The sequence below is a fragment of the Aquarana catesbeiana genome, linkage group LG12 (genome assembly GCF_042186555.1).
Source record: "Aquarana catesbeiana isolate 2022-GZ linkage group LG12, ASM4218655v1, whole genome shotgun sequence".
Classification (NCBI taxonomy): Eukaryota; Metazoa; Chordata; class Amphibia; order Anura; family Ranidae; genus Aquarana; species Aquarana catesbeiana.
The window spans coordinates 220,356,270-220,368,401 of NC_133335.1; the positions used below are offsets into that span (position 1 = coordinate 220,356,270).

The following is a 12,132-nucleotide window of genomic DNA, read 5'->3' on the forward strand; positions in this document are numbered from 1 at the left end:
GCCATTATTTTTGTAAATATTCGTGGGGCAGAAGACAGGCCAAAGGGGAGGGCCCTGAATTGCAAGTGCAGAACCTCTTTTCCCAAATTTATCGCCAATCTTAGGAATCTTTGGGACTGCGGGGCTATAGGGATATGCAGATAGGCATCTTGAAGGTCTATTGATGCCATAAAGCATTCCCTTGTCAATAGATTTTTGACCGTGAAGATGGAGTCCATACGAAACCTTTTGTATTGGACTGATCTGTTCAGCGGTTTCAGGTTTAGGATTAAACGAAAATCTCCGGATGGTTTCTTTATCAAGAATATACGGGAATAAAATCCCTGATAAAGCTCCCCCTGTGGGACGTAAGTCATAACCCCCTGATCTATCAGATCCTTTAATAGGCTCTTCATTGCCAGGGATTTTGTTACATCTCTTGGAAGATTTGTCATCAAGTACCTTTCTGAGGGGAGATCTGAAAACTCTATATTGTAACCCTGGGCTAGCATATTCAGAATGTACTGGTTTTCTGTTATGCTTGCCCAATAGGGGAGAAAGCCTTGTAGTCTTCCCCCTACATGTAACCGACTGTCATTGCGTCTTGCTGGTTGACGCAGGAGGATGGAAAAGGACATTTCCTTTGCCTTTTCCCCTCTGTCCTGACCAGTTTTTCTTTTTCTCTTGAGGCTTGTTTTGTTCCTGAGCCCTTTGAGGACGAAAAAAACGTTTGACTGGTTGTTTCTTGGTTTTGACAGGAAAAGATTTCTTTTTATCTGCAGTCCTGTCCAGAACTGAATCCAAATCAGGGCCGAACAATAAGTCTCCTAGAAAAGGGACCCCGCATAACTTGTTTTTAGATGCTTTTTAGGCGTGGCTTCGTGGTACGCATACGTCAATCTTTCGTTTTTGTTTTACGAGCAGTTCCGGTTTCAGACAGGCGGGCGGTGGAACGCACGCTTCACCACGCTGCCCTCCAGGCTCGGAACTGGCTTGTGCAGCTTTGCTAGCTTTTGTGTTCATGTTGAATACCTTTTGGATAATAAACTTATTTTTACGGACTCACGCTATGAGACATATCTTTTTTTCTTCCTGATGTGCATGGATATTTAATACTGGGGATATCGTGACACCTTTGACACCATTGAAGGATACATCACAGTGGGCTGAGGACTTCTCTCCTGGATTTAACATCGCTGGAGTCTACCTACTTGCCTTTTACCCCTGCAGGGGTTGGGCTGTCTGGTGAGTGAGAGCACGAGTGGGGGTGCGGTGGAAGACGGGGGACACCTGCAACATCAATTTCCATACAAGGGACACTTTTAAGAAGCCTTTTTTCATATAGAATAAAGTTTTTTTCTCTGGGATATAAAATAATTTTTTTAACAAAAACTAATTTTTTTGGGTTTGGACTATTGTTTTCACGTAGCACTTTTTACCCATCACTGGAGTTGTTATTCTGATTTTTTATTTTTTTATTTACTTATGCTGGGGATTTCACAATATTGGTCTGATTAGTAGATCACCATTGTTTAGTGTTGGATTGTTTATGTATTTGCTGTACGCATATTCATACTCATATTTATATCACCTTTAGCACATTGCACTTTTATTGGATAGCACTGGGTGGACGAGCCCTTTTTGCACTATACCACGGCTATCTATGAGCACGTTGGATATACTCACATACAATTGTGTCATACTTGTGTTGTATATATGTTTTTTATGAATTACATTCTATGCATATTTAGTAGAACAGCGCCAATTCCCCTTTTCCTAAGATATTTGTTCTTTAGCCATAAAGCCCGTCTAACAGAATTAGCAAGGGCTGCCGCCTTAGCTGTCATCCTGATAGACTCTGCAGAGGCATCAGAGACATAGGCTACGGCTGCTGAGAGGGTAGAAAAGGAGTCAAGGATTTCTTGCTTAGGGGAATCTGCTATTATATGAGCTTTAAGCTGATTTACCCAATACTCCAAGTTCCTGGAGATGCAAGTAGTTGCCATTGCTGGCTTAAGGTTGCCCATAATGGATTGCCAAATCCGCTTGAGCTGTTGATCCATTTTCTTATCCGTGGGGTCTTTTAAGATCCCCATGTCCTCAAATGCTAGATCAGTAGTACTTGACACTTGAGAAAAGGCTGCATCAAATTTTGGAACCTTATTCCAAAGAGCCGCTGGGTCTTCATCAAAAGGGAACCTTCTCTTATGAGCCCTGGAGAAAAATGGTTTCCTATCAGGGTCAGCCCATTCTTTTCTGATTGTTTCAGAAATCACTGCATGGACTGGAAAGGTACGGGACTTAGACTCGCTAAGCCCTGCATACATCTTGTCATGTAAAGACATTTCCTTATGCTCTTCCTCAAGGCCTAGAGTAGCATAAATAGCCTTTAAAAGGCCATCCACCTGATCCAAAGACAATTTATACTTGGAAGACATATTTTCCAGCTCATCACCATCATCATTTGATTCATTAGAATGGGATGGGGAAAGCCCTTCCTGGTTCAGAGGACCCATCTCTGCCTCCACTGTCAGGATTAACAGTGAGCCTTGAGAGGACTGTGAGGTAGTGGGCTGACTTGCAGATGGATAGGTGAGTGAGGATCTGAAGGATTGAATGGTAGCATCCAATTCCTTTTTAGCAGATGCGATTAAATCACTGCATGCAGAAGTGGTTTCTTCCCTCACCAAGGAGTCAATACATGCTTGACATAAAGCCTTTTTCCAGCCTTCATTTAACTTAATTTTGCATGAAGGACATTTCTTTCTAATCCCAGGGTCAGAGCTCTTGGCCTGCCATGATAAGGGAAAAAGAGAGAGAAAAAAGACAAACCATCCTTTAGAGTCAGCTTGATTACTCAAGGTTGCTCACCACAGGTGCACAGTGAGAAAAGCTATCAGACTCATGTGCCCTGACAGGCCCCTCCGCCACCAGGGGGAAAAAATACCCTCAAACTTCACTAACATTTAGAGAGAAGAGGGCTAGAGAGAGACCCCACAGTAAAGCTGAGCAGAAACTACAGTCTGCTCCTTACCTGGGCCTTGCTGGTGCCTGTGCCTGTTCCACTCGCTGCGGTTCCTGAATCCATGCTGAGGCAGCAGTGTGATGCCTGTGGCGAAAACGCCGGTACCGGACTCCAATAGCACCTGTGCGCCGGACCGGAACCGGAAATAAAAAGGCACCAGACCTATTCCTCCCTCCTCCCCCTGCGCTTCCGGTGGAAATGACGCCTGGCCCATGGATGCCGCCCCACTTCCGGATACCTCACATCCAGCGGATGCAGTCCTCTGACTGCCCTTCCCAAGATGGCGGCGGCGTCAGGGAAAAAACATGTGCTGGCAAAAAAAAAACAAACCAAAACGCCTGACATGCCTGACGCCCCTGCCTGGGAGCAGCAATACCCGGAGCAGTCCTGGCTCTCCCCGCACTGACGAGGGAGAAGGAGCCCATCCACCCGGCACCCGTAAGCCTGTGGAAAATGGGAGGAATCGGCTCTCCTGAGGTAGGTAAAAAAATAGTGGAGTAGGGAGCCTGTTCTCTCAGGACAGAACCTTGAGAGCTCCAAACTCCCACATGTGTTCCCGCCGGAGGAAACACATAAACTGATGATAAGTGGGAAGGAGCCTCCTTTTAAAGTTTGGTGGAGGTGTGTTTCCTGTCAAGTGGGTGGAGCCACGCTCTCAAGGTGCTGTCCTGAAAGATGTTAAGGGAAAAATGCGAAAATTAGTAAATTGGTAAATTCAAAAATGCGAAAATTCATAAATTTGTAAATTATTAAATTTGTAAATCCAAAAATACGAAAATTCGTAAATTCGTAAATTAGTAAATTTGTGGATTCAAAAATGCAAAAGTTCGTAAATTAGTAAATTTGCACATTTGAAAATTCGTAAATTTGAAAATATGAAAATCTGAAATAATAACTAACTGATAATAACTTAATTACTACTAACTATTAAATTATAGATATTGGAATTTCCTTTCAAATTTGGCTGTTAGTTAACGTAGCGAATACGAATTTGTCCAGAGTTACGAATTATCTGAAATAACGAATGCCGTATCTAAACGAATGGAACGGAACGAATTAATAATATAAACACAGTCAGTGGGAGGGATTCCCCCATCAACGCAGTCAGTGGGAGGGATTCCCCCATCAACGCAGTCTGTGGGAGGGATTCCCCCATCAACGCAGTCTGTGGGAGGGATTCCCCCATCAACGCAGTCTGTGGGAGGGATTCCCCCATCAACGCAGTCAGTGGGAGGGATTCCCCCATCAACGCAGTCAGTGGGAGGGATTCCCCCATCAACGCAGTCAGTGGGAGGGATTCCCCCATCAACGCAGTCAGTGGGAGGGATTCCCCCATCAACGCAGTCAGTGGGAGGGATTCCCCCATCAACGCAGTCAGTGGGAGGGATTCCCCCATCAACGCAGTCAGTGGGAGGGATTCCCCCATCAACGCAGTCAGTGGGAGGGATTCCCCCATCAACGCAGTCTGTGGGAGGGATTCCCCCATCAACGCAGTCTGTGGGAGGGATTCCCCCATCAACGCAGTCTGTGGGAGGGATTCCCCCATCAACGCAGTCTGTGGGAGGGATTCCCCCATCAACGCAGTCTGTGGGAGGGATTCCCCCATCAACGCAGTCTGTGGGAGGGATTCCCCCATCAACGCAGTCTGTGGGAGGGATTCTCCCATCAACGCAGTCTGTGGGTGGGATTCTCCCATCAACACAGTCTGTGGGAGGGATTCCCCCATCAACACAGCACTATTGAATTCTGCTGGCAGGGAATCTTCCCAGCCAACAGAATGCAATGATTTGTGCGATCGATGAATCGTGAGTTGAATCATCTACGGCTTGCCTAATAGTGCCTATCCTGCATTATCTACACAGCCAATTAGAGAGAGGAGACAGGCCTAGGATCAGCCAGTAACCTGAGGGAGGTGAAAATTGGGCATTGGTATCAGGGAGCAAATAATATTAGACCCTTTTGGTTTCCATAGATATGAAAGACTTGGAAAGCTTCACCCACCGATAGCCTTTAGGATGTCACTGGGGATATTGTTGCCAGACAGCTCCATCTTCCTGATGCTCCGATTGTTCTGTAAACAGTTAAGAATGGTTCTGCCTCCGAGGAGCCCAATATTATTCCACCGCAAGTCTGCAAGAAAAAAACAGCCCCATCAGGAATTCATTGGACGCCATGTACTATCATCTTCCCAAAGACCTGAGTATTTGCTCCAGGTGCACTTAAAGCCGAACTAAGCCGTATCTAAGCACCGCAAATTGAAAATACAATTTAATTCATTTTTAGCACTCAACGCGACTTCAGCCATCCATCCATCCATGTCTCCATACTTTTTTTTTGTCACTACCCCTGCATTTCTAGCTGTGGCCATCTTGAGTAAGGGCAGATGATTCATGTAGCATTTACTTTCTGGAATCCATCTGCCCTTAGTTCAAGCATGTAGGCACGAGGGTGTGCTTAGCTGAGAAAGCCCCGTCTCCTCTCCCGAAGACTCATCAGATTTAGGACATCATTTTGGCCTAGGTCAGAAACCAGAAAGCAACTAAAGAAATGTAAAAAAAAAAAAAAAAAAAAAAAAAAAAAAAGTCTATAAGGTCTACACACCCCTGTTAAAATGTCAGGTTTCTGTGATGTAAAAAAAAAAATGAGACAAAGATAAATAATTTCAGAACTTTTTCCACCTTTAATATGACCTATAAACTGTACAACTCAATTGAAAAGCAAACTGAAATCTTTGAGGGAGGGGAAGTAAAAATAAAAAAATAAAATAATATGGTTGCATAAGTGTGCACACCCTCTTATAACTGGGGATGTAGCTGTGTTCAGAATTAAGCAATCACATTCAAACTCATGTTAAATAGGAGTCAGTACACACCTGCCATCATTTAAAGTGCCTCTGATTAATCCCAAATAAAGTTCAGCTGTTCTAGTAGGTCTTTCCTGACATTTTCTTAGCCGCATCCTACAGCAAAAGCCATGGTCCGCAGAGAGCTTCCAAAAGCATCAGAGGGATCTCATTGTTAAAAGGTATCAGTCAGGAGAAGAGTGTGAGAGAATTTTCAGGGCATTAGATATACTATGGAACACAGTGAAGACAGTCATCAATAAGTGGAGAAAATATGGCACAACAGTGACATTACCAAGAACTGGACGTCCCTCCAAAATTGATGAAAAGACGAGAAGAAAACTGGTCAGGGAGGCTGCCAAGAGGCCTACAGCAACGTTAAAGGAGCTGCAAGAATATCTGGCAAGTACTGGCTGTGTGGTACATATGACAATAATCTCCCGTATTCTTCATATGTCTGGGCTATGGGGTAGAGTGGCAAGACGAAAGCCTTTCCTTACCAAGAAAAACATCCAAGCCCCACTAAATTTTGCAAAAACACATCTGAAGTCTCCCAAAAGCATGTGGGAAAATGTGTTGTGGTCTGATAAAAAACAAGGCTGAACTTTTTGGCCATAATTCCAAAAGATATATTTGGCGCAAAAACAACACTGCACATCACCAAAAGAACACCATACCCACCGTAAAGCATGGTGGTGGAAGCATCATGCTTTGGGGCGGTTTTTCTTCAGCTGGAACAGGGGCCTTAGTCAAGGTAGAGGGAATTATGAACAGTTCCAAATACCAGTCAATATTGGCACAAAACCTTCAGGCTTCTGCTAGAAAGCTGAACATGAAGAGGAACTTCAACTTTCAGCATGACAACGACCCAAAGCAGACATCCAAATCAACAAAGGAATGACTTCACCAGAAGAAGATTCAAGTTTAGGAATGGCCCAGCCAGAGCTCAGACCTGAATCCGATTGAAAATCTGCGGGGTGATCTGAGGAGGGCTGTGCACAGGAGATGCCCTTGTAATTTGACAGATTTGGAGTGTTTTTTCAAAGCAGAGTGGGCAAATATTGGCAAGAGATGTGCCATGCTGATAGACTCATACCCAAAAAAGACTCAGTGCTGTAATAAAATCAAAAGGCGCTTCAACAAAGTGTTAGTTTAGGGTGTGCAGACTTATGCAACCATATTATTTAATTTTTTTATTTTTTACTTTCCTCCACCTAAAAGATTTCAGTTTGTTGTTCAACTGAGTTGTACAGTTTATAGGTCACATTAAAAGATGGAAAAAGTTCTGAGATTATTTATCTTTGTCTCATTTTTTTACATCACAGAAACCTGACATTTTATATCCACTCTACCTTCCTATCTATTCACTAATGCTAGCAGCAGAAGGATTAAAAAGTTCAACTGCGGGAAAAATCTTTTCTTTTGTTTTGGAAAGAGTGTAGAGGGATTAGAACACCTGTCCGTTTTTATTGCTCTCTGTGCCCCCAGTTAGGGAGATTCACCCTCTCGATTTGTCCATTATTTTTGAGAGTAAAGAAAAATCACAAACTTTCAGTTTGTGTCCCCAGAAAAGTAATAGAAGGGAAATTTTCCAATGGAGACGTTAGTTCTGATGACCTGGGGGTCCCATAGGGATTCCTTTAATTTGCAGCGATTTCCTCCCACTTCCTGTTTTGGTTATGAGACATGAAGGAAAATCTCCTCAACGGGGCTTAGATGGCAAAAAATAAACCAAGAGAGGTTATAACCCTCCCTTACTTTATCCAACATGAAAAAAAAAAAGTTTTGCCTATAGTTCTACTTTAAAGCAGAGGTCCGCCAATTTTTTTTTTTTTTAAGTCAGCAGCTACAAATGCTGCAACTGCTGACTTTTAAAATATGGACACTTACCTGTCTAGGGCGCACGTGATGTCGACGCCCGAAGCCGATCTGTCCCTCGGCTCTCGACTTCGACTTGCGGCTTCACGTCCTGGTTCCCTACTGCGCAAGCGCGACTCGCGCTGCGCTATCCCACTGGTCCCTGCTGTCTTCTGGGACCTGTGTGTCTCCCAGAAGACAGCGGGGGGGGCTTTGGAGAAGGCGCCGGAAGGGGCGTATATACCCGCGGGTGGCTCGGGTATCTATGCCCGGTAGTGGGAGCAAAATACCTGTATTAGCAAGGTATCTGCTCTCTCCCTCCCCCCTGAAAGGTGCCAAATGTCACACCAGAGGGGGGGGGACTGGAAAAGCGAAGTTCCATTTTTGGATGGAACTCCGCTTTAATGATGATTAAGAAAATATAGTTCTGCTTTAAATGGTAATACCCATTCTTACAGGCTCCACCCCTTCTCTCACTAGCCAGGCTACATATTTACTATTGAGAAAATGAAATTAAGCCGGCCATAGGCAGAGTGATTTTCTTTCCTGCAACCTGCAACAAATTGCTCGATTCACCCATTATCACAGTCAGTCTTGATGAGGGAATCAATTCTGTGGATCCATTGAGTCTTCCTGGTGGGAGGTGGCTATAACAGCCGCTAGCAATAATCGCATGTAAAATCTGACAGGCTACCCAAGTTGATCCATTGGTCAACCTTGGTACATTCAGCCTGCCCATACATGGTTCGAATCTCGGCCAGGCCGAGATTAGAACCATCTATGGCCGGCTTTAGATTGAACAGGTTATCTGCTTTTTCCCCAAGGGTTGCTCCACCGAACACCCGAAAGAAAACAGCTGTGTGATATCTGACCGTCAGAGGTTCCAGGACTGGCTCGTGTCTAAAAAAGTATTTGTGGCAAGAAAATTACTGATACCCACCACAGCTAAAGATGAGCCTCTGGGCATCCACTGATCTTTCATATCACTATTTGCTTGACTCCAGTTACCTGCAGGCCGAGTCCCTCCCAGCTCCGCAGCACATGTAAACAAAGGAGCGGGACGCCCTTATATGGACACATGCCCAACGTAAGTCAATGTCCGTCCTGCAGCTGATTGGAATAAAAAAAAGTGCAATTTTAAGGTTTAGATAGAGATACCATATATACTCGAGTATAAGCCGAGTTTTTCAGCACATTTTTTTGTGCTAAAAATGCTCCCCTCGGCACACCAAATTTGGGGTTCTTAGCACCAAGTAGCCCTGAGATATGGGGCCCCAAAGTTGGTCAACTGTGTCTATCTGCAGCAATGTTATGTCCAGAGACCCCAAATTTTGGCTGCAGCTAGGGGGCATCTAGGAACCCTTAACTACTGAGTTCGAAGTTCGGGGGACCTATGGCTGCAAATGGGCACAGTGAGGCTGCAAATGGGCATTGTTGACCCTCTTTTCCACTTACAGTAGCTGCGCATTTCTCACCCTAGGCTTATACTCGAGTCAATACGTTTTTCAAGTTTTTAGTGGTAAAATTAGGTGCCTCGGCTTATATTCGGTTAGGCTTATACTCGAGTATATACGGTAGGTTCCCAGAACGTCCAAGCTCATCCTACTTTTATTCTTCCACACCATACTGGAAAGAAGAAGGAGTCTGATTGCTACAGAAGACTGCTTTTGGATCAGACACCTTTAGCCAACAAGGTCCAGTGTGACTTCCTCCAGATTATTACCTAATTCTTGGAGGGTGAAGTTGCGTTTCAAGGCCACAGACAGTTCTTCTCCCCCTTTGTGATTGATCTGATTATTGCGAAGATCCAGCTTCTGCAGAGTCTGGTTGCAGCTGAGTCCATCACAGAACATGGAGAATCCTTCCTCCCACATTCCCAGGTTGTTCCACTCCAGAATCAGGCTAAGAGAAAACCAACAAAATCCATCAGCTTTTCTGTGCGTTAACATCTTATGGGAAAAACAGTATCAATCAGTAAGGGCATCAAATAGTTGCTTAGCTGGCCATAGATGCGATATATAAAAAAAAAAAAAAAAAAAAAAAAAAGGAAGCGCTGCTTCAGGTGTATAAAGATAAGGCTGATTGGAGTATCGTGCTAGCCCCGGCCCGCCTCCGTGGGAAACTTGGAAAGAAGAAAGAAGAAATAAATGGCTGCATATCCAGAACTTCCGATTGCCTTTTATTTTGTTTCACAAAGATAACACCAGAGACACCAAACTGTGGTCACGTAGACGCGTTTCACACATACATCTTGTGCCTAATCATTACTAGATGCGATATGATAGTTTAAAGGTCAAGTTCACCTTTTGGGAAAAAAAAAAAAAAAAAAAATGGACATATTTCTGCAGAAAAAAAAAAATGTGCATTTATAATTTTTTTCCCCACAGGAGCCTGGAAAGCATTGAACCCATGATCAGTAGCTGTTCGTCGGCTGCTTTAAGAGCCATAGCAGGCACGCGAGTGCCCGCTGCACCGGCCACCCGCGATTGCAGGAAAGAGAGCCAGAATGGGGATCTGTTAACGTAGACAGATCCCCGTTCTGACAGGTGAGGAGAGAGAGACCTGCCGTTCCTAGTGATTAGGAACAGCGATCTCTCTCCTCCTCCAGTCAGTCCCAGCCCCCATACAGTTAGAAACACCTCCAACGAACACATTTAACCCCTTGATCGCCCCCTAGTGTTAACCCCTTCCCTGCCACTGACATTTACACAGTAATCAGTGCATTTTTATAGCACTGATCGCTGTATAAAAGTCAATGGTCCCTCAAAAGTGTCCAATCTGTCTGGGTACAGCCACACTGCATGGGTTAACTGCTCGTTTTATCTAGAGGTGAACATAGAAGCTATACTCACCTGATCCTTCGATCCTCCAGAAAACAGCACTCCTCCACATCCAGATGCGGACTGTTCCTGAAGGTTTTCATGTCCAGAGCTGGTCCATGGATGCGATGACATCAGGAACAGTCCACCGCACAAGACCGCTGGACTGCGGGGGGGGGGGGGGGGGGTGTGCAGGAGCCAGAAGGACCGGTCTAGCGCTGGGAGGGTCAGAGGATTAGGTGAGTATATCTCAGCTTTTCGAACTCCTAGACAAAAACAAACAGTTAACTCACAGCCCCACTGTATAGGGTAAAAAAAAAAAGTTTGCCCGGAGTTCACCTTTAAATAAACTGTCAGCTTCAGAGAATTTATCTCACAATCTTGTTTACCGTGATTACACATTTGTGTTTTCCCAGTGGGCACTACCCAATTTATATGTCTGCAGCATGTTTTACCGATCCTCTTAGAGGCGCCCCTGTCTTTTCTTGTATTTGCTGTATCTTCCGACCCAAGCGGGACCAATAATGTGGTGTCTGCTCTGGAGATATTTTATTGGGGAATATAGTCCCAGGATTGAATTACTATGCTCCCCCTCTATTTTTAGGGGTTTCGAATGTAAGGACAGAATTAAATAAAACATGGCGGAACTTGGAACTCTCACCCACTCAATCCAAAACAAAAAACTAAAAAAATTGCTAGACTTTTAGCTTTTAAAACCCCCAGTGATCTATGGTACCATATCTACATACCTGGTGATTGAAGAATTTTGTCTCAAGAGCTTTCCAAGGGCCTCCGCACTGTCACCGCGTAGATTGTTACCCTGCAAAGGCATACACAGGTACCCTCTGATACTATCAGCTCAAAAAACATTATTACATTATTATTTTTATTACATTATTATTATACAGGATTTATATAGCACCAACAGTTTGCACAGCGCTTTACAAAATGAAGGCAGACAGTACAGTTACAATACAATTTGGTATCGGGGAATCAGAAGGCTCTGCTCATTAGTGGCTGCAGGGGGGGGTTCTGGGGATGAGCTGATGGAGAAAGTAAAAACAAACAGTGTATTAGTTAGAAGCAGGATAAGCTTCTTTAAAGAGAAGGGTTTTCAGGGATCATCTAATGGATAAATGGATGGATAGATTAGCAGACAGTCGGGCAGATTGGGGTAAGGAGTTCCATAGGATTGGAGAGGCTCTGGAGAAGTCCTGTAGGTGAGCATGGGAGGAGGTGACAAGGGAGCTAGATCACAGGAGGTCTTAGGAGGACCGAAGAGAGAGGTTTGGTTGATATTTTGAGACCAGGCTAGTGATGTAGTTGGGGGCAGAGTTGTGGATGGATTTGTAAGTTATTGTTAGACCTTTGAATTTTATTCGTTGGGTGAGTGGAAGCCAGTGGAGGGATTGGCAGAGAGAGGAGGAAGACACTGAACGGTTGGTAAGGTGGATCAGTCTTGCAGCAGCATTCATGTTGGACTGAAGGGGGGATAGCCTATGTCAGTGATGACGAACCTTGGCACCCCAGATGTTTTGGACCTACATTTCCCATGATGCTCAACTACACTGCAGAGTGCATGAGCATCATGGAAAATGTAGTTCCAAAAC

At 44.5% G+C, this 12,132-nt stretch overlaps 1 protein-coding gene across 1 annotated transcript in view; it reads right to left on the minus strand.

Moving 5' to 3' along the window:
* The window catches only part of LRRC45 (leucine rich repeat containing 45), a 54,998-nt gene that overhangs the window by 32,906 nt on the left and 9,960 nt on the right, over positions 1-12,132 (minus strand). The window contains exons 4-6 of the mRNA XM_073606710.1: positions 11,272-11,342; positions 9,427-9,605; positions 5,006-5,134 (exon numbers count right to left, since the gene is read on the minus strand). Of these exons, the coding sequence (XP_073462811.1) occupies positions 5,006-5,134; positions 9,427-9,605; positions 11,272-11,342 (379 nt within the window). The remainder of the gene's footprint in view (positions 1-5,005; positions 5,135-9,426; positions 9,606-11,271; positions 11,343-12,132) is intronic.